This window comes from Micropterus dolomieu, linkage group LG23 (assembly GCF_021292245.1).
Source record: "Micropterus dolomieu isolate WLL.071019.BEF.003 ecotype Adirondacks linkage group LG23, ASM2129224v1, whole genome shotgun sequence".
Taxonomy (NCBI): Eukaryota; Metazoa; Chordata; class Actinopteri; order Centrarchiformes; family Centrarchidae; genus Micropterus; species Micropterus dolomieu.
This window is the reverse complement of record NC_060172.1, coordinates 31343186-31366309: the sequence shown is the minus strand read 5'-3', so window position 1 is coordinate 31366309 and position 23124 is coordinate 31343186. Positions and strand designations below refer to the sequence as shown.

The 23124-nt window shown below is 41.9% G+C and overlaps 1 protein-coding gene across 3 annotated transcripts in view; it reads left to right on the top strand.

Annotated features, from left to right (window-relative positions):
* Positions 1 to 23124, top strand: part of dscama (Down syndrome cell adhesion molecule a) — a 116480-nt gene extending 93356 nt beyond the window's left edge. For 2 of the 3 annotated variants that reach the window (XM_046040546.1, XM_046040547.1), the window contains 22 exons: positions 3295 to 3491; positions 4393 to 4489; positions 4640 to 4768; positions 5020 to 5187; positions 5777 to 5847; positions 6971 to 7214; positions 7579 to 7725; positions 11044 to 11199; positions 11648 to 11781; positions 13771 to 13924; positions 14492 to 14609; positions 14759 to 14922; positions 15143 to 15241; positions 15355 to 15543; positions 16991 to 17281; positions 18042 to 18218; positions 18314 to 18344; positions 18439 to 18554; positions 18672 to 18830; positions 19443 to 19640; positions 19802 to 20104; positions 21442 to 23124. In XM_046040546.1, the coding sequence (XP_045896502.1) occupies positions 3295 to 3491; positions 4393 to 4489; positions 4640 to 4768; positions 5020 to 5187; positions 5777 to 5847; positions 6971 to 7214; positions 7579 to 7725; positions 11044 to 11199; positions 11648 to 11781; positions 13771 to 13924; positions 14492 to 14609; positions 14759 to 14922; positions 15143 to 15241; positions 15355 to 15543; positions 16991 to 17281; positions 18042 to 18218; positions 18314 to 18344; positions 18439 to 18554; positions 18672 to 18830; positions 19443 to 19640; positions 19802 to 20104; positions 21442 to 21821 (3722 nt within the window). In that variant the 3' untranslated portion in view covers positions 21822 to 23124. The remainder of the gene's footprint in view (positions 1 to 3294; positions 3492 to 4392; positions 4490 to 4639; positions 4769 to 5019; positions 5188 to 5776; positions 5848 to 6970; positions 7215 to 7578; positions 7726 to 11043; positions 11200 to 11647; positions 11782 to 13770; positions 13925 to 14491; positions 14610 to 14758; positions 14923 to 15142; positions 15242 to 15354; positions 15544 to 16990; positions 17282 to 18041; positions 18219 to 18313; positions 18345 to 18438; positions 18555 to 18671; positions 18831 to 19442; positions 19641 to 19801; positions 20105 to 21441) is intronic. The other variant, XM_046040545.1, reaches the window with a different exon arrangement.

Here is a 23124-nt window from a genome sequence, read left to right as displayed (position 1 = left end):
AGGGGGGGGGGGGGGGGGGGGGGGGGGGGGGGGGGGGGGGGGGGCTGTCCGATGCTGGTTGGCATGGTAACCTGGCCAGGTGAAAGGGAGCCTGGGAGAAGGGAGTGAGGGAGGGCTTTTGTCTCACGGGAGTAGCCTATCAGAAGCCAGCCTATCCCCCACAATCCCCTGCAGGCTTAAGCGTATCATCACTGCCCTCTGGGTTGCTGTGGAGGAACAGGGCTCTCCTCAACTCCATATAAAACACACATTGTAATGTGCATATAAACACTGCACACATTATTATTCTTTGGTTTTCCAAAAGCTGTAATGCTGATGTTTTCTTTTCTAGGACTACTCAACACACTGGCATGCAGACTGTTCCTTCCCTCTTTATTTTATTTCAGTTTTTAATTTCAGGCTAAAGTCCTTGAGATGCACAAACACAGCAAGTTATTAATTCTACAGGGAAATCACACAAACAAAGAATTCAATGGTAAGATGGTGTAGAGATGTTTCAAAAGTACAATTTAAGGTAATATCACCTTTTTCTGTCAGTCAACTCAGCCTTGTGTGTTTCAAGGCTGAATTAGATACCAGGGGAGCTGATGCCTAATGAGACAGTGAGACTCCCCTTTTCCTCTCTTCACTCGTCCCCGTAGTCCTGTTCCCATAATTCCACTGGATATTAAAGAAATACATCAACACAACAATTACAGGGCCGCAAAGTGTGCCTCAGGGCTGGCTCAGCTGGGCTGCTTGCACACACAAATACACACACACACACACACGAGCTGATAAATGTACAAACACACTTAGACGTACAAATTGCATGTGCCTCCACTCTGAGCCCTCTCCGTGTTGCATAGACACTCCCGTTGTTGAGCATTTGTTTGCTTTTGTGTCTCTGCCTTCTTAGACATTAATCTCAAATTCAAGATGTGAACATATTAACTGTCTGGCTCACACGTCAAAATAAAAGTGACTTGAGTAATATACCAATCTACAAAATTATTTTCTTCATACTAATGTTATTAACTGATTCAGGAAAATAAATGAACAGTGATGATGATTAATGATGCATATTAATTTAATATTTCCTTTATTGCTTGAAAAAGGATAGATGGCTCTTTGGAAGGTCTGCTTTGTCTGGATAACCATTTCTGGAAATGTTGTTTTCAGTTTGGCCTTGAAAACATGAAAAAATCTGTACAGTATCGCTGCCTTGTATTCAGCTATTGTCAGCTCAGCTTTCTCTACTCATAGGATGAACTTGAAAACACGTGTCCTTCAGTGGACCAATGCTCTCAAATGTCGTTTTTGTTTTTTTACTTTTTCTAAAATTTCATACAACTACCTTGACCCATGCTACATCATATGCTTATATTGTGTTTCAGTCAGTAAATTAATTTGTTTTTTGCCTCAACTAAAGAGCAGCTAGAAAGAACCCCTGCTTTGAATGGCTGTGAAATCAAAAGAATCCCCCTCAATCCCCGCACACAACACAAGCTATTTCTAAATATTTTCCTAACATTTCCAATAATACATTTTTATGATTACATCTGTGCAGTATTTTTTAACTATACATCTGAGCCACATCCACTTGTTGTATCAGCATATCAACAGTATCTGTTGAGCAGTAATATAAAACAGACTTTTAGTCTATTTCCCCTCCAGATCATGGATGCTGAAATGGCTTTAATGTTGACAGTACAGACATCCCCTACACAGCTAACAGGTGGAGCTGTCTCAATCTTTTCACCGTCCTCGCTTTTTGTCACCTAGCACAGTATCCCACTCTGCCAGGAGTGTCAACAACATCGCCCTGTGGCACCTCTGAGCCACTTACACGGCAAAATGAAAGTATCTGTGCACTAAAACGATAACGTTTAAATAAAGCCAGAGCAGTTATTTTTTCCCCCTCGCTTTTCCAAATGTGTCTCACAAAAAATTCATACTTGTCATGCAAAATAAATCAGCGTTCTTTTCCATAGCCGGGCCCCAAATGGCTGCAGAGTGAATAAGAGATGAGGCTTAAATGTTTGCAACCTCTTGCCTGACACTTCCTATCACATCACTGAAGTCACGCTTTGTGTGTTTGTGTGCAAGAGCGTGCACAAACATTTGTGGGCATACACAAGCTTGTGTGTGTGTGTGTACGTGGGTGAGTGTGTGTGAGCATCTGGGAGCAGAGGGTTGTTATACACTCTGCTGTGGGGGTAATGAGGCGTGTATGTCGTTAGTGTGTGTTTAGTGCGGTGTCTTCACTGTACCATTTGGGACCCTCAGATACAAGAGACAAACCGAGGCTGCTTGTTACCTTCAACACAACATTAAAGGGAAGCTGTACGTTCAGTTACAGTGCATTAGTAATGCTGGGAATACTTTGTGTTCTTTATGTAAGCATGTTTTTTCCACTTAATTTTACAAATGACAGTTAATGAGCTTTTTTTTTTTTAGCTAGTTAAAAACTTTTACTAATACAGAACTAATACACATTACAGCAAGTGATGAAAAGGCCATAATCCAGCCAAATTTTTGATTGTTCAGCATAAGCATAGCTTAAAGAGTTGTACAATAAGGTTTGATCATTTAGGAGCCCTTAAATGTTCATACCATATAAATATATTGTGTAAAATATGTAGAAGAACCAATTAATTCTGTTATTTCATGATTCCAGTTCTGAATTATAGGAATTTTAGTGGTGTTCATCTTTGTTTCATTATGGAAATGCTTGTCAAAAAGCCTGTTTGTATTTCGTAACGATATTGTCCCCAATAACATTTTTAGGTCACTCATCTGTTAGCCAACCACATGCTTTCAGCCTTTCTCAGCAACTTCAGCAACTGCCAGCTAACTAACTTGCTCCTGTTGGCTACAACGACCAAAAAAGAAAAACACTAATGTGTTTATGTTTTAAGAGTTATTTGTCTTCTTTGAAATTAAATGCTACAGATGTAACTTTGAAATAACCAGCTAGCTGCTGCTGTTACAGCTGGCTCCCCAACCTTCCTAGCTAGTTAGCTAGCTAGGTACGTAAAGTTCATTAAGCTAAATAAAGAGGTTAGTTACTGTGTTTGAACTGGATTTATTTGCAGCAGCCCGGGTGATTGATACTGAATTACTCTGGTATAGATACTAGCTCAATCAAAAGTTATTTGAACAGAGAAATGGGTCTCACAGTATTTTGCTAGTTCTGTTCCTTTGAAGAATACATCAGTTAAAACTCAAATCAGTCACAATGAAAACAGTAACTAGAAAATAAACCTAACAGGATGTATTCTTCTCTTTTTCTCTGCCTTATTTCTGCACCAGTCCCTGCGATGATCACGTCCTACCCCAACACCACGCTGGCCACTCAGGGGGAAGAGAAGAAGATGAGCTGCACGGCCCACGGAGAGAAACCCATCATGGTACGCTGGGAGAAGGAGGAACGCATCATCAACCCTGAGACTAGCCGCTACGTGGTTTCTGTCAAGGAGGTGGGCGATGAAGTCATCTCCACCCTACAGGTAGGAGGCTGTGCTACTTGGAAGTGTGAAATTCAAGTTATGGCCATATATTGGATAGCTTATGTGTTATACAGTATATAAAGCCACAAAATCCTCGAAGGTTTTAGCTTTATTTATCTCTGTTAAATACTGAATTTTAAATATTACTATAACGAATTACTATATTAATGTTTTCCCTCTTTATCAAATTAATTATGAGACTGTTTCACGTGTTCAACTGCGCACATTTCCCAATGAATATTTTAGAGACACCTTTGAAAAGTTCTGAAGGACATGCAAACAAGTCTGTGGCTTGCATGACCCACCTCTGAAACAGCTGTCAGGAAATGTGGGATTGGATTTCCCTGAATGAGAAGCGCAGGAATTTCCTCTGCCTGGGCATACTGGGGAAATGAAAATAAGCGTCCATAGGTTGATGGATGTGGACCAATCACCGGGACGCACACACTCCAGCACATGCTTTTTTTTGGAGCATGTGAAACAGTCTCTTCATAATTCCTTTGTTGAAGAGGATAGAAAAATTCACCCAATGTGGGGATCAACCACACAACCCTTAGATTGAGAGCTCCATGGTCTACCAACTGAACTAACCAGGGACACTGACAACCACTCTTAAAATATCCTAAAAACTTATCCTAACCAAACTTACCCCTGTACTAGACTATTGTTTTATTATCTCGAGATCACAAGAAAAGGATCCTGTTATCACTGGAAAACTGAGTGAATAAAATTGAGTGGTCATTTAAATGGGTCATAAGTCAAAAAGTTGAGGGAACCATAACTGGAGGGAAAACCTCTTCATAAAATGAACCATATCAGACATTAGCATCATTGTCTTAACACCAATATCACTAACAGAGCACGGGTCATTTCTGAACACATCATTCCTGTGCATCCTCAGATCATGCCCACAGTGAGGGAGGACTCGGGCTTCTTTTCCTGCCATGCCATCAACTCGTTTGGTGAAGACAGAGGAATCATTCAGCTCACAGTGCAAGGTTTGACTGCACCTACCTCAACCACTCAAAGAACAAACAAAACAATGCTGTAACAGAACCTTTCAGCCTTCCCACCAATTGCAGATGGCAAATTACCATTTTTCCTTAAGTTCAGTAACATTAAAATAACCCTTGTTGTATGCTTTGTAGAGCCACCGGATCCCCCAGAGGTGGAGATCAGAGAAGTGAAGGACAGGACCATTGCATTGCGTTGGACTATGGGTTTTGATGGCAACAGCCCAATCACAGGCTTCGATATTGAGAGCAAGAACAAATCAGGTACAGGAAAAGACATGTATGTCTACTCTAAAATAAGATGGTGTGATCATACACTGAGCAAAACACGATTTCAAATAGCATTGGTTCAAATTTGCAAGCTTGTAGAGAATCACGAGTCTTGGTTGATGAATTATTCCTGCATTGACGATGTCTCAGTTCTATAATTTAATACAGCCTGTCCTATTGCTCTTAGCTAGATTTGACCTGTGACTTCAGCAACCCCAATAAACCTCACCCTCTCCCTTCCACAGCCTCCTGGGACACCGCTCAGAAGACCAAAGATGTCTCACCCCAGCTCAATCAGGCCACCATCATCGACCTGCACCCGTCCTCCACCTACAACATCCGCATGTTTGCCAAGAACCTGATCGGCAAGAGCGAGGCCAGCAACGAGCTCACCATCACCACTGATGAAGCTGGTGAGAACAAAAGTGGCAGAGGATGAGTTTATCTTTCTTCACCCACCCACGAACATATATAGTCTGTGTGGTATTCTGTACAGAACATAAATATGCACATATGCTCCAGACAGTGACTTTTCACTCTTATTTTCAAGTACACAAATAACCAACAGTTAGTAGTACAGTCAACATTCAGACGTGAGCGCAGGTGGTGACTTAAGAGGTAAAGGGCCGACTGAGTCAATTCATTAACAACCCGGTAACATCAGTCCCATTGGCTCTGTTGCATTATTAAACACACGCTGACCTTGCACTAAAAGCAGAACTTTTCAATTAGCGCCTCGGTCGTAAATGTCACACTACGGTCAAAAGACTGAGGCTGGACTCCTTCCGCATATGATCCCCCATATCTTTTCATCTCCCGTCTCTGTCACCCCCCCCAGAGCACTTCTCCTCAGCTGCCACCTATAAATACAATCACATTTGTTAAAATAGCCAGCTCCAGACTCACTTCTGGACATTTGTTCAATGGGCTTTTGTGCAGAACAGTTGAGACATTGGATGTTTGCAGTTTTATAATATGTGCATGTTGGTGATCTGATCTCAGCTCCTGATGGACCACCTCAGGACGTACAGCTGGAAGCCCTCTCCTCTCAGAGCATCCGAGTCACTTGGCGGGTAAGTAAATCTGACCCTGTAGGTTAAAAATGTGTGTCTGTTTTCCATGTTTCCATGAAATCAGTATGTAGCTGTGTACATAGGTACAATCAGGGATGACAGTGCTGAGTTAAATAGCAAGATTGCTGTTTCAAATGCCTTAAGATATTTGGTATGGTCCTCTAAGTCAATGAGTCTTTTAACCTGCTACTGCTACAGTTGAGCTGCTCAGCGGCAAGCAGTAGAAGATTGAAGCTGTACTGGTCAGTTCCCAGGTGTGACTTTGATTTACTTTATGAATGTAAAGCAGGATATTGCAGGCAAACAGCATGTGTTCTCAGTTGGCTGTTCCTGAATAAACAAAGGTGCTCAAAGAACTGTGTTTGTGTGTAGCTACAGTATTTGTGGCCAACAGTCTTCATTTTCATGTCTGGTGGTTTAAGTGAGGTTATTATTTCCATTATGTGCACAGACAGTATGGCCCCGTTTAAACCTTGCATCATGTCTTTGAGAGTTTTTCAAATTGTGTGTAGATCCAAAGGAGCCATACTCATTTCACTTGCGGCACTAAAATACATAAAAATACACGTTTTACTTCCTCCCTCACATTCTTTTTAAATTGGGAAACTGTGACCGCTGCTTAACAGAAAAAAGGTAAATTTAGTTTTTCATTTATTGGCAAAGACAAAGTGTCGGTGAAGACACAATCAGGAATGCGTTTACAAATGTGGCACAATGCATCCCTCTCCACTGCTGCGTCTTGATGATATTGACCAATATTGGATCAGAATACATCCTTAATGTGTTTTGGGGTGGGGGTTTTCATATGTAGTGCTCTCTCCACATTTGATTACACTGCCCAAGATGTATTTTATTGCCACATGCTGTCAGGGGGATGGGGGAAAAACAAAAGAAGGTACCTGGACTCTTGGGTGAGACAAGGCACTCAGGGGAAGAAAACAAACAACATAAATGTTACAAGTGTTAGTGGCAATTGGTGTCCTTTATATTATCCCCGCTTTAGTCTGATGATATAGCAGTGAGTGAAAATAAATGTTGTAATTTGTCTTGTAAAATCTGGTAAAAAAACAGCAGGGACGTTCATTGCTATTGTCTCAAACAACCCCTGTCGTTCCTTTGCCAGGCGCCCAAGAAGCACCTCCAGAATGGAGCCATCAGAGGCTACCAGGTGGGCTACAGGGAGTACAGCTCTGGTGGAAACTACCAGTTCAGTGTGATCAGCGTGGAGACCACAGGGGACAATGCAGAGAGCCTCGTGCTGGACAACCTGAAGAAGTTCACCCAGTATGGAGTCGTGGTGCAAGCCAGCAACAGCGCCGGGACAGGGCCCTCTTCCACAGAGGTGGCTGCTACCACGCTAGAAGACGGTAAGACAGCAGGGAGATAAAGCCGGAGTACAAAATCAAACTCAGAAAATTCTGAATAAACCCATAACAAGAAGAGATTAGTAAAGAAAGTCCGATACAACATAATAAAAAACACACTAATGGATACTGCAAAAACCAACCAGGATTCTAGATATTGGATGTGATATGTGTCCTAACAGGAGGTATGCAAGCACTACACAGCTGTGAATTTGCTGTTCTCAAACAGAAAGCACAGTTTAATTTTGGAGAGATGTGTTAGGATATATCACAACCTAGTGGCGATCAGAGGGTGCTGCCACATGTTGTCAGTTTCTGCAGAGAGTCACATTTTTTTACTGTCTTTCTACTGGTTCTTCCCCTTCAGTGCCCAGCCGCCCTCCAGAGAATGTCCAGGCCACTGCCACATCTCCAGAGGTCATCTCGCTGTCCTGGCTGACCCCTCCCAAAGACGCTCTCAATGGCAACCTGCTGGGCTTTAGGGTCATCTACTGGGCCAACCTGCCTGATGGAGGTATACAATTATATCCCTACACATCTTAAATGCATTAACTGTTATGTACATAGTGTATATGACATAGGAAAATACTGTATGTATGCTGGAGAGTTTACATTAGCATTAACATGAGTCTTGGGGACTGTGGTATTCATATCTACACTCTGCTTGATTGCATTTTAATTGCAGTGAACTGAGGTACTCTTGAAATGTAAAAACCATGACTCTATCACTGCAGGTGTTCTGACCACAAAGTTCAGAGATAATCGTCACAAACAGAACGCGCAACAAAAAGCAAACAATATATATTGACACAAAAACATCACTCTGGTGGTTGTGATCTGCATGATTAAAGGTTCCCTGTGCAGTTTTAGACCTGTAGTAGTACTACGGAGAGTGGGTCACTCTTTTGTTTTTCTTTTAATCGTGCATGAGGCGACCATGAATGCTTGCTCACCATACACAGGCCGACTGTTGGTTCCACTGGTCCACACATGTTGGAAACACATCAAGAAATGCTGCATAGCCTCAGAGAAGGCAGGGAAGAAGACTTCAGGCTGGATGTAAATAATGCTAGATTTTAAGTACTTAAAAAAAATGTCTTTGCAAATGTTTTATGAGTGGGAAAATGACCACGACACGTTTGTTAGACCTCAAAGATACACACACTGTGATATGGTGAGTATCACTGAATGTAACCTCCACAGGGCATCTTTAAGATTTCAGACTCGACCAATCAGAGCAGAGCTACTAATTATTCTCATACATAGGGGGCATTCCATTATAGTATTATGTAATACATGAGTTATATAAATTATCCAAAAAGGAAACAGTTTGACCAATCATTAAAATTACTGAATATTTATTTTAAAGAGAAACATTACTGATTTTTTTTTTGTTTTTTGTTTTTTTAAAGAAACGATTTACTTACCCGGTTGCCTTCCTGAAAAGAACCACAATGGAAATAATCTATCGGGCTTTATTGTGTTTTTATCCTTTTGATGGTAATTGTGCTAGGTAATCTTGCTGGAGGAGCCACTTTTATATTTACAATCAACAAAGAAGTTCTGTCTAAACAAATAATTTTTTGTACAAAATGGAATAATAATGTATTACTCACATACTTTCCCCAAATAGAAAACCAATGTCAGATCCCACAGAGTAGACTAAAGAGACCGGTTCATCTTGGTGTATCAGTTGGGTCAAAGTGAAACATAAATACTTTGATTACCTTTCTTCAAATTTGTTTCTGCTTGCTTACTGAGGTCACGTCTTGATGTGAACCAGCATTTATTTTTCCAGAAATCTCTGCAGAAGGCAAAAGGATATGACCTAAAACCTGCGTAATGCTATGTTTAGATGATGAACCAAGAAAGAAGGATTGCTATTAATGCCAAAGAGTAAGCTATAGCTTGTAGTTACCCAGGTGTATTCTGGGTATCTGAGTAACCTCCACTACTGGCCAAAAGTCTGCATGGTCCTGTGGAAGTCAGACAGCATAGCATAACATTGTCACGTGCCTGGTTTGTGTCAGTGGGATTGGTTGTGACAGCACGATTACCTTTGACCCCTACACTGTCACATCATGTTGGCCTGCCTATACAACACGAATGCTCACAACTTGACAGCCAGGAGTAGCTTGCATGGTAACAGTCTGTAGCTCCATGGGGGAATGCTCAAAGTAAAATGAAAATGTTATTATATTAAATGGTTTGGCTTATATTGTATGTAAACATAACATATATAATGGTCAGCACTCCACATTTAATATGTATTATTTGCTATTAAACTTTGCAGTTAAACTGTTCTACGCTATTCTATTCCTCTCAGGACGAGCAGTTCATTGGTGTGAGAAAATGAAGTGTCATTGACCAGCAGAGGGAGACAGAAGCCCTCTCTAACAAACAGTAGTACAGCTTGTATCAGTGTACCAGTGTTATTGGAACCAGCTTGATTGATTTGTCTTTTTTTAGACAGTAACAGTTTAGGGTTATATTAACTTCAGACGATTGCATGAAGCTGCACATTATTACATTATTGTTTGCTACACATACAGGCATGCTGCTTGCATTCATCTAAGTTATAAAAATGTCAGAAAAGAAGGACGGTAAGATACACATGTGAAATGTTTGGAGCTACGGCTAATCATTTTCATTATCAAATGAATTGCCATGTATAAATTGTTGGATCACATTTCCCAAAGTCAATAGTGGCAAATCCAAATTGCTTGTTCTGTCTGAACAAGAGTCCAAAAGACTTAAAACATCACATTTGCACTCCAACAGCTGTAACGTGTATGCAACAGATACAGTATATGTATCATTGCATTAAAAACGTACCCATTACTGAGCGCCACAAAACTACAACAAGAGCTGTTGTACCTCAACTAAAACGTTTACAGTTACAAATTATTATTATTATTATATTGGAATAAATTCAGTTCAGTACTGTATGCTGTCCAATACTTCACAGATGTGGAGAAGTCAGCTCCTGTCAACACTAATTAGACTAAAGACTGTAAATCACACATCAGTGCAGCAGTGTTCCTTTTTTGGACCTGTTTTTTTCTGTAACCAAACAGAACCAAACAGGCTTAGAACCCTGTGTCTGTACCCAGAAATAAAGATAATAACATTTGTAAGAGTCGATGGCAAGACAAGATACATAATTACTTCTGTTGTCTGCTACAAATTCACAATTTTGAGTTTTATGTAATCCACTAATGGTTTCAGGTTTAGAAATGCTGTTTTCCTTTTTGTTTGGATATCAAAACAAACACACAAAGACACAATCATGCATAAAATGCATTTACTGTACAGTAAAACGTGTGCAGTCCTGCAAGTGCAATGGGTATTCCAGGCGTTTTAATTGCTCATTAAAAGCCGGAGAAGAAGCGACGCAGCTGGTCTCCTGGATCTCTGGAGAGAAGTGAAAGGAGAGAAAGGAGGGAGAAGAAAACATTGTTAAGAAGGGATATGGACAGAGAGCAGTAACACAGAGAAACATCAATAATTCACACCCTAACAGCTGAGGGTAGCAGGTTGCCAGTCAAGACCTGCCACCGCAGCAGTCCTTGGACGCAGGTTGTTTAAACTTCGTGATTGAATATGACATTACATCCAAGGCTGCGCTATGACACCCTTGGGCCTGACATTTACTTTTATGTATGTGATCTGCTGTATAATGTATTAGTCATATGTTTGGACCATTGGCAGCTTGTCACAGCACTGGATTATTTACAATAAGAGACTTGCATTGGATAAGGCCTTTGACCTGAGGTTTCCTCACTAAATTTGACATTCTTCCTTCTCTCCTGTCCTATTTTCTGTACTTTAGAGCTCGGAGAGATCAGGAATGTGACTACCTCTAAGCCCTCTCTGGAGCTGGATGGACTAGAGAAGTACACCAACTACAGCATCCAGGTGTTGGCCTTCACCAGAGCTGGAGACGGTGTTCGCAGTGAACAGATTTACACCCGCACCAAGGAGGACGGTAGGAAGATTAAGTCCCCTCCCTAATAAAAGGCACAAGGGCAGCTGTGAGATTGCACATGTCAAGGCGAGCTTGTGTCTCACTGGAGCTGTTTAGCCGATACTTGTACAGCGTAGGTTTGACTCGCTGCTGTAGGCCATCAAGGAATTACAGTATGTCTAATCTTTACATTAAACGGATATATGAGAATAGAATGAATGAATAGAATGAGAATGTTTTGCAGCAGTGAATGAACCCCTGTGGTGAAAATGAGGCAGCAGGGTCATTAAATATTAAATTAATTAAAGCTGTAAGCTCCTGCATGCAGCAGGAAGTCCTGTAGAATATGACATTTGGCCATCTGTAATCTTGCTTTATAATCAGTGTAAAAAGCACTGTGAAAGTCTTGTGAGTAATAATGTTAGCTTAATGTGGGAAATGTTTCAACTAGATCATCTTTTCCTTTTAGTTCCCGGTCCTCCGGCAGGTGTGAAGGCAGCAGCTGCGTCAAACTCTGTGGTGTTTGTGTCGTGGCTTCCTCCTCTCAAAGTGAATGGCATCATCAGGAAATACACCGTTTTCTGCTCCAACCCACACCCCACGGTAAAACCTTTTTAAAAATATGAAATATGAAATTAGACATTCACGATTTTGACATAATTAACAATTTAGCATGCCAGACTGGGTTCATTTAAAATGAACTGATCGTTCAGGCCATTGGGCCACTTAACTTAAAGGATAATGCTGCCATTATTTAAGATTTTCTACAAATCCCATGAAAAGACCAAAACCATGAACAAAACAATGTGTTAGTCTGTCTCTCAGTACTTTCTGACTTCAATACCCTGTTTGGGGAAATCCACTCTAAGGTTAGTCCTTCCTAAAGTTAAGTATTTTCCTAAAACAGCTGGGGATGGTAGTTTTAAGTAAATATTGGTAAAAAAAGTAACGAATGGAAAGCGTATGTGTAATGTAAAAGGGGGTCGCTCCTAGTGAAGAAACTACACAGAATCAACGCTGCAGTTCCCCTCAGCTTTGCTGAGTTTTATAGCGCCTGTCAGCTTGTTGTTTTTGTTTTCTAGCCCACTGAACACTACCTGCCCAGCATCAAACAGCAGACAGACTAGGGCTGATCCCAATAGTGGAAGATTCGATGCTTCGATGGGCGGAGCCTGATTCGAATGTCAATCTCACAGTCAAAGCTTGGCAGCGAAACAAGGATCATGCCATTTTGGCAATATGGGGGTGTTCAACGTCTGATTTTACATAGAACTACCAGTTTTCTCCCAATAAGTTAATATACAGCCTATTACAATATACATTTCAATGTTTAATGCTGTAAATAAATATGTAAAAAGAAAATAAACTTGCATGAATCATAAGTGCATGAATAAATCCAAAATTGTAACCCTAACCCTGGGTTGTCAGTGCGCATGTGTAGGCGTAGCATGTGTGTGTGTGTGTAGTGGTAGAAGAGATGGAGCCCCATTATCACCAGTGTTGTGCCGAGTTGTCCGCACTTCGCGGGGCTTTCGGATAATTTATCACCGTTGATGAACCAGACACAGAATATTTTATCGTTTTTGAACAGCCAGCTACTTGAAATAGACCCGCGAGGAACCGCGACGTGCGTGCAGTTGTTGGTATGCATGCTAAACTCTGCACAAGACCGGTGAAAGGCAGGCGAGCGAGAGAGAGAGAGAAAAGGGTCAACAATAAGTGTCAGTTTCTGGAAATTTCCTGTGTAAGTTGAAGGAACAGAGACTGCAGCTCTGCAGCTTCTCATGATTAAAGAGGAGCCACCATGTGTTACACCCCGCCCCCCGCTCACAATCGCCGTGCACAAAAACACACATGATTCGACTATCAGTCGACTATAGGCAGGATTCTGATTCAACTGTGTAAATTCTTAGTTGGGGACAGCCCTAAGACAGACAAAGTTAGTGACCATAGTGAAGCCTCTAGCAGCTAAAGCTGCAGATATTTCCCCCAGCAGTTAGTGAAAACAAAGTGCCCAGGAACATGACAAATGAAAGCTAATGTTGAAATATAACTGCTGGAAATATAAATAGGCCACTATAAGAAGTTTTCCATATATACTTGGAAGGGGATAATATGTGTTCATAGCTTGCTTTTTATGCCCAAAACTACCAAAAAATAATGATTGCAGGTTAAACAAGATTTTGTGTCTGGTGCAGCAGTTTAACTTCTCTCTCTGCCAGAAAGCCTTTCTAACATGTGGTTAACGTAGGGAAATGGTTCCAGCTTTGTTAGGTTTGGGCAACAAAACTACTTAGTTAGAAAAAAAGATTATGGATTGGGTTCAGACACAGAATATGATGGGTCATGGTGCATCACCTGTCCGGCATCCCAGGTGCCATAAAACACATTGTGTGACCGCTGCTCATGTTCCCGTTCATTAGGTTGTAAACGAATGCGTTCAGTTTGAAACAAAAAAAGTATGTTCTACAATCTTTCAGCACACCAGACTTGTTCGTTAAAGTTAAGTCCGTTTTTAATGTTGATGGAAAAGATGATAGTTTGATCTGCAGCAGCAAGTTGTGACAGTCGTGAATGTCTTCCATCACTAAGGTGAGCAGCGAGTTTGAGGCGGCCCCAGATGTGTTCTTCTATCGCATTCCCAACCTGAGCAGGAACCGTCAGTATAGCATCTGGGTGGTGGCCGTCACCGCTGCAGGCCGTGGAAACGCCAGTGAAATCATCACTGTCAAACCCATGGCTGAAGGTAGGTGGAGCTGATCTTTGTTTTAACAATGCATTTGGAAGCTTACATTTTCAAACTTGCACAGTGTAGTGTTAAGTTAAAATGCACACAGGATGTAACACAATCACTTGGCAGGGATTACCCTGCTTCACCCTCTTACTCCAACTCACTTCACCCATGTGGATGCTTGAAAAAGTACCTCATTCCTAGTATCTCCTCATGAGAAGACTGGTAGGGGAGCATCAGTTGAATGTAAATAACCCGGTGTTTGACCCTGTCAACACTTTACATGCCTGATAAGAGCTGATAAGCTGATTGCATAAACTGATACAGCTCCTTTGAGGATGTTCACATCCTGTCTGAGATCTAGGTGATGGATGTCCCCCCTTCCCTGCTTCACTGCTCAGATGGAGAGACACATCATCCGACTGGCCCCTGAGCCTGTAGCCCTGAGCTAAAGGGTTAGAGAATAAATGAAAGAAGAACAAATGTGAAAAGAAAGCTCGTTCTGGAATCATTTAGAAAACACATGTATTGTGTCACTGCATCTCCTCTCTGGGCTGATGAAGCATGTGGGAATTTTTGCAGCTCCGGCTCGGATCCTGACCTTTAACAGGACAGTAACCACCCCCTGGATGAGGGATATTGTGCTGCCCTGTAAAGCAGTGGGTGATCCATCCCCAACCATCAAGTGGCTGAAGGAGATGTGAGTACAATATAAATAAAAAAATACAGTCGGGTTGTAAAAGATAAAGACATGTGCATACAGTCTCCACGAGCAGTTGAATTTGTCTTTTCAAAGTTACCGTGTGACACTGGCACATAATGCTAATTCTAAACACCTCTGTTTTTCAGCAATGGAACCCCAGCACCTGTTGTGATTGACAGTCGGCGCAGCGTCCACGGTAACGGCAGCCTTGTTATTCGCACAGTGAAAGCAGAGGATTCTGGGAACTACACTTGTGTGGCCAGTAACAGCTTTGGGTCGGATAAGATTGTCCTCAACCTGCAGGTTCAAGGTAAGAAATACAACACGTGGAAACCCTGAACAACTAGTGCCCATCAGAATTAATAACAGCTACACACACGTGGTGTTTTGGATATGCTGCACCTGTGGATTGGTGTTAAGGCATTCACACACCTTGTTAGCAGAAATTAATTTTTCCGTTACATTTTTTCTGCTAAGACTAGTCTTTATAATCAGTCATTTGTGGGCTCTGTCTGTTTTCTTTTCTTCAGTTCCACCTGACCAGCCTCGCCTCACAGTGACCAAGACAACCACCACCTCAATAACCCTGTCCTGGATCCCTGGAGACAACGGCGGCAGCTCCATAAGAGGTCAGGCAGACACAGCCCTGTTTTTCTTTTTCTGTTTTGTCAGTGATTTCATTTCTATTTTTTTTTCAGCAGGCTGTTCATTCACATTCGTTTGCCCACATGTTCTTTTCCAGGCTACATTCTGCAGTACTCTGAGGATAACAGCGAGCAGTGGGGGAACTTTGCCATCAGTCCCAGTGAGCGCTCATATCGGCTGGAGAACCTCAAGTGTGGCACCTGGTACAAGTTTACTCTCACAGCCCAGAATGCAGTGGGGCCAGGACGCATCAGTGAGATAATTGAAGCAAAGACCCATGGGAAAGGTATCAACAAATAAGTTGTCTTTTGACTGCCACAAAATACTGTAGTTGACCATTTAGATTTTGATAGATTTTTTTAATTAAGTCATTGCACCATTAGTATTTTAATAAGTGGAAGATTCATAGGTCTAATGGGAGAAAACTTTAACATTTGAGAATGCAGTATTTATTTTTTGATAACACTTTCCAGAGGTTTAATTTCTTACCATCAATAATTTTTTTTTTTTCAGTAAGAATGTAGTCAGTCATCCTCAATCAATTGTTTGAGAGGTGGTATTATGCCTTTTGGCTTATTCCCTCTCTTTTATTGAGTTATATACCTTTTTTGTGCAATAGGTTTGCAAAGTGTATATGCCCAAAGGGAGTTTCCATCTCCCACAGAAAACACTGCCTGAAAACAGCTCGTTTGTAGTCCAGCCGTTTCCCTTTCATCCTTGTGACGTCACAGGGATTAAAGCTAAAGACGCCTCATATAACGCTCGCCAAGCGGCTACTCCGACACGCCCTCAAAAACAGTGGTGGAAAAACAGTGAGCTACAGCAGACCTCTCCTCTCCCTTCCAAACACTAGCTACCCTCCAGGCAGTCAGTGGACAGAAAGTTGTTACTGTGATGTAGAGACAAAGCTCAGTTAAAACTTCATGGATGAAAGATACTTTTGTTACAGATTAATAACTCACTCTGAAACTCTTGCTCCAGTCCATGTTGCTAAGCTGGTCGGCAACATGTCCAGCTGAACCGAAGCCCTGTTTACCGTCTTCTCACTGACCCGCCCTTCTCTGCTTCTGATTGGCTAGTAGTCCTTAACTAGGAACTGCGCATGTGCAACTCCCAACAAAGATCATTTAGAGACAAGATGCATAACTCCATAGCTAAAACGAAGCCTTCAACACAGGGTGAAAAGAGGAGCTGCAGCAATGTGCATGATGAAAAAAATATGGTGTTTTTTGAAAATTAAACCATGTAAACTTGTTCTGGTACAACCCCTAAACAAGGTTTTGAGCCTGAAAATGAGCATAATATGACCTCTTTAAAATGTTATAAAGCATCCTTTTAAATGGGCAAAAAAGAATCTGTTGTGATAATTAATTATGATATGATACAGTAATTTATTTCTTTTTTCTTTCTCAATATGTTATTGATTATTAAATGAACCATGTAGCATAACTTGTTAAATGACATGTTACATTACATTTTCAACCAACTTTGAGGTACATTTTATTAGGGCTGAAATGATTACGGAAAACAGAAAATTAATCTGCAACACTTTTGATAACAGATTTTGAGTAAATAATTGGTAGATTAATAGACAATAATTATTTCTCGTTACTTGTAATTGTTAAAAGTTAGATAATTTTCAGCAAAGTACATCTGCCATGTTTGGCAGGTTTCTCCAGGGTTCATTCTCACTATGTTAATGCTCTGAGGCTTTCCTTCCCCTCCCTCTGCAGAACCTCAATACGCTAAAGAACAGGAGCTCTTCACTAGCATCAACGCCACTCGGGTCAAGCTAAACCTGAACGGCTGGAATAACGGCGGATGCCCCATCACTTCCTTCACCTTGGAGTATCGGCCTGTAGACGTGCCCACGTGGACCACAGCACAGCGCACCTCCCTCACCAAGAGCTACATCCTGTACGACCTGCAGGAGGCCACCTGGTACGAGCTGCAGATGAAAGTCTACAACAGCGCCGGCTACGCTGAGAAGAGAGTCAAGTTTGCTACACTCAGCTATGATGGCAGTGAGTTAACACAATACACATTTTAACACATTTCTTTACAGGGAGCAGTCACTGAAGTATCTGTCACGGTTTGCTGAAACTGTATGATTCACCGGCTGCACCAGAGGTGGTATAATGGGAACACTGACACTCTAACTGTTGAATACGTAGAGAGTCTGTGATAAAAGACCTACATTTCCAGTAACTGAACCATACTGAGTCTTTCTAACAGTAGTAGTTTGAGACTAAATCACTTTTTCAGTGCTGGAGGTGATTGAGGCACCCTTGATGAATTGGGCAATAAAACCCACATCAGTGGCTGTACCTGTTTGCTGCTTATGACACCTCCATCACACGCCTACTGAATGCCACCACACGGGTTAAATAATTTCATGATCTCCTTTGATATAAAGGATGCTGCCAGCTTATATGGGAGCTCACTTGTTTTCTTTCACAACCAGTTTTAAAGACCAACCACTCACATCCTGGAGCTGCTGAAGACAAAAATCAGGCTGAGCATTTAGTACTGAGGGATGAGTTCATTCGCATTTAATAATGGGAACCAGGTATTAGCACCTGATAGGCTTGGTCAGCCTTTCCAAAATCTGGTTAACTCTCACTCAGCAGCTCTCACTCAACGACACGCATCCAATGGTTTTTATTTTTGCGATTCCTACAACAACACAGACAATTGTTCTCTTTCATGTAAACTACGTCTTCCAGCCCACGTGGGTTGAGCACTAGTATCTGTCATAACACCTGTCACATGACTTGTGCACAGGTACCATCGCACCTTTGGTGAAGGCACCCAATGTGAGTGAGGACACCTCTGGGGGCGGCGAAGGTTTGAAGATGATGGTGACCATTTCCTGTGTGCTGGTGGGCATCGTTGTAATCTTCATCGGGCTGCTGGTGCTGAGGAGGAGGAGGAGGGAGCAGAGGCTCAAGAGGCTCCGAGGTGAGATGAGAGAGGTCATTTAAGGTGACAAGTCTTAGCCTCTGTTCTCTAATGAACACCAAGTAAAATGCTGTGTCCTCTGCGTGTTTTCCCAGATGCAAAAAGTTTGGCCGAGATGCTCATGAGGTAAGACAAGTATCTCAGTACTGTACTGTCATCTGAGGAGAAGTCAGCACAAGTTTCTGAAAGTTAAGTGCTCTTTTTGTTTTGTGCTCTTCAGTAAAAACACACGTCCAGCAGAGCCAATTAACAAACAGCAACAGACACTCCGCATGCACATTGACATTCCCAGAGCCCAGCTCCTGATCGAAGAGAGAGACACCATGGAGACTGTTGGTAAGCTCAGCAGCTGCCATATAGGAAGCTGCACGTGTTTTGTTTCTTTAAGTAATGCATGCAGCTAATGAACCTGCTTATTGTAGTGCTAAGCTTGTTTTTCTTGCCGTCCCACAGATGACAGGTCCACCGTGTTACTGACTGATAACGACTTCGGGGAGACCCAGAAACAGAAGTCATCCACTGTCACCCACACGGTCCACTACCAGTCCCTGTCCCAAGCCACCGGTCCACTGGTAGATGTATCTGATGCCAGACCAGGAACCAGTAAGTCCAGTACGGAAGCTTTTTTCACCTTTTTTTTTTTTTAACATAACTTTTATGTTCCTTTTCCAAGCATTTTTTTTTTCCTTTTGGTATTGTTTTGTATATTTCTACATTCTCCTACGAGTGAAGATATTATCTTCACTTTCCAGTACCTGCTGGGCCGAGGTGGGGGGTGATGAGGTTAAAGCAGAGATGGCAAAAATCTACATTCACATGAAAATTACTGAATTGTTGCACATTAGCCTTCAGTGTTCTTTCTTTCTTCAACTAAACTTTCTTTTTACTGTAGATGTATAATGTCTAATAGAAAAATAGAAGTCATGGTGATGATGGTCAGTATTCTGGCAGGTATGACATATAGGACGTCGGAGTCACTATCCCTGTATTTCTCACATGACAATATGTCTGCAAAATGGGTTTTAGTTGGTAATGTCTGTCAAAAACTCCTTGTGTGTCCAGAAAAGGAAGTTTTTTTTCAGGTTTTGGAAATTTTGGTGGCAACTGATATTGGATGCAGATCATTTGTTCCATACTTCTATTCTACTATCATGACCATTTCATTAAGTTAACTCATGTCTTCCTAGGACCTGCAAAAACACTTATTCTCCTACTCATTCTTAGACCCTACAGCCCGTCGCACAGCCAAAGCCGGCCCAGCTGCTCGCAACCGCTACGCCAGCCAGTGGACGCTGAACCGCCCACACCCCCCTGTCTCCTCCCACACTCTCAGCACTGACTGGAGGCTGCCCACACCCAGAGTTGCAGGCTCTGTTGACAAGGAAAGTGACAGCTACAGCGTCAGCCCATCTCAGGACACAGGTAAGCAAAATATCTGGAGAATGTTGCTTTGTAACACTAATCATCATCTCTAACAACAAATCAGTATCAGTTGTCTGACAACTCAAACAAAGTTGCATCCCAACAATAACTGCCACTAACTCTTGACACTAATCCCTCCGCTAACCCCGGCCCATGTCCAGACCGAGCGCGGAGCAGCATGGTGTCAACAGAGAGCGCGTCCTCCACTTACGAGGAGCTCGCCAGAGCCTACGAGCACGCCAAGATGGAGGAACAGCTGCGCCACGCCAAATTCACCATCACCGAATGCTTCATCTCTGACACTTCCTCGGAGCAGATGACGGCAGGCACCAACGACTACACCGACAGCCTGACCTCCAGCACACCATCCGAATCAGGCATCTGCCGCTTCACTGCTTCCCCGCCCAAGCCTCAGGACGTCAGCCGGGTCATGAACATGGCCGTGCCCAAGGCCCACAGACCGGGTGAGGCCGTGCTGTCAAAGGCCACAGATCTGTCTCAACGGCATGCTAACATTTTATAACAACTAGCCTCATTATGACACTGATAACTCTAATCCCTAAACTTCAGCTTCCTGTCTAATATCAATAGCCAACCATTAACTGTGACTCTAATGCAAAATTTATTGAAGTTGATGATTGTCTCAGTTGAGTTAGACTTAAATTTGCTAAGAGAGAAAGTGGTGAACCATTAAATCAAAAATTCCATCTGAGTTAAATACAATAGGACATGCAAGATATTAGAGAATTAATAATTCATACCGCTTCAAATTCACGGGGACTAATCTAAGGTGGGAAACTGGCTGCTGTGTTGAAACAGAAAGTACATTTTATTTCTTTTACCAATGTGCACGATTGAGTTTTTACATCTAAATCCGCCTCGCTTCATGTAGATGTTACCAGCTTTAAATTAGACACTGCATTCAGTCTCCGTAGAAACCGCATCTAGCAGTATGCAATGTCAGTGAAGAGGTATCATCAATCTGATCCAGCTGCTCTTGATTTTTACCTTCACTTGGATAACTATGACCTGGATGACTGAGACCCTTCACAGACACCATGTAGAAAAGCTGTGAAGCTTATCCAGATATTGTTCATTCAGAAACACTAATGATTGCAGAAGGTATTCATGGTAACTCAGTTAGAAAAATGACAAAAGTGACAAATAAGCAAAGTCTTGATATGTGTAAATATAAGATGCTCAAGTGTGCAATCTAAAATATATTGAAAATCAGGCTTGATAGGGTTAACATACTGTACATAACATCCCTGCAGTGCAGTGATATAACATTGATATTCATTTTAGCAAAACAGTCTAGTCTAATAGTCATATTATAAATTGTAAGTTAATGGAGTCAACAGAGTTGGGATCACGGTTGAGGTGAGATCTTGCCTTTAAATTAGATGAGGTCAGTGTCAGAGCAAGGACACAGATGGACAGCCTGCATGTCTATGTAATCATACTGAATAAACTCTTTTGATTTATTGTTTTGATACATTGACAAAGCTATATTTTCATCACCTACGAAGGTGAGTAAAAAGATGGATTTTTTGGAGACCAAAGTCTTCTAAAACCATACATGTAGTCCGGTCCAGATGGAATGTTAGCATGCTGATCAAAAAAAAGCTACTTATAGGTTTTTATTATTGATTTTTTTATCACCTGTTTGATGCTTTTTTAATTCTTACATTTAAGATTGAAGTTCATGACTAAAATAAATTGGAGTTCAGGTGATGTCGGGCTGGAATGTGCATGTGTTTTCTCTTAGTGCTAACTCTGATCTGTGTGTGTTGTCCTGCAGGGGGCGAGTTGGTTCACCTTCCTCCGTACCTGCGCATGGACTTCCTGTTAAACCGAGGCATGTCCTGCTCGGGGTCATCCAGGGGGACAGCTAGTGGGGAGAGAGCGGCCATGGGTCAGGCTTGTCTGGAGCCCCAGAAGAGTCGCTCACTGAAGCGGCCCTCTCGCATGGCGCCCCCAACGCCCACAGAGGCCCCTCAGGCCAGCAGGGACCCAGCAGCCCAGTGGCAGCCTGGCTCTGCAGCCACACTTCCCCACAGAGAGGGCTCAGAGCTGGCCCAGGCCGCCAAGCTCAGCACCTCCCAGGAGTCCCTGCTGGACTCGCGAGGACATCTCAAACAGAGCAGCAACCCCTACGCAAAGTCCTACACGCTGGTATAACAGCAGGGGCACCTAGGGCGGGACTAGAACTCACTCTAACACTGGACTTAACACTCAAGTGCAGTAAACTGACTTTCACCACGCAGTTCTGTATATACGTCCCCCCCTCCTAGGTCGGGGTCACTTTTACTAATCTCCTTTTATTTATTTTAGAGTTTTCTTTTATCTCTTGTTTGTATTATTTTTTTTGTTTGTTTTGTTTGTTTCACTTGAGAAAAAATTCACTCATCGGAAACGACTCCAGCCGGAGTTTTGCCAAACTAATTGAGTAACGAAGGAGCATTATTTATTCTTAATTATTGTTAATTCTTTATAATTAATCAGTGATTATTAATTGTTAGTTGTCAGCTATTAATGATCATTAATTATTGGTTACCAAATGATCTATTATCACCATTGCTACAATGTTTTAATAAGAACCCGGACATTTTATTTTTTTCTGGAGTGGAAGATGACGATTTGGAGTCATTTTTTTCCTATGGAATATCCTTCTGAAACACTGAATGAAACTTGGGAGAAATCTTGGAATGAAAGCAATTGACACCAGTCCAAACTTTTCAGCTGCTCTCAAATTGTTACTTTTTTTGAAGAAAAAAAAAATCTATTTCCTATGGTTGCATGGGGACTGACCAATTAAAAGACAATGAGGATTACGATCGTGGCTGGACAGCCCAGTCGAGCATTTTGTCACACTATGAAATGATCCAATGTGAAGATTTATTATTCTTATTACTATAAATATATATATGAAAAGAGAAATCACTTTTATTTGTGGATATTACAGGGAAGAATTGATTTGGTTAATAAAGTCCTTAGTCATGTTTGCACATCTCGTTTTAATTAGGAAATGGAGTCTCTGTTGATCTTTCTCTGTGTCCCATTATCTGATGGTGCAATATGAAAAAAGATATGAAAAGTATATGAAAACTATTGCTCTATACTGTACTGTAATGATGAAAAATAACTATGTTGTGAGTATACTTACAGGGCCGGACACTCTCCAGCTATGTATTCAGGTGTAGTTTACCACTGCTTGTTTGCCAGGGTGGTAAATGATGTTAGCTAGAATAGAGAGGGTTTAGAGAACTAATGGTTTGCACTTCACAACACCCCCGACTCAAGTGTGTCCAGATAGATCCCCCTACTCTCAGTGCACTAGGTAGAGTCTTCAGGGCTCTCACTCTCCTCAGTAGATTTACTGTTGCTGCATTGCAGTGACGCTCCTCTACAGGGAAAAAAAAAAAACGTGAGACAATCCAGCAGAATCCCCCCTTCAAACCAAACCTATAATGTCTATGGGAAA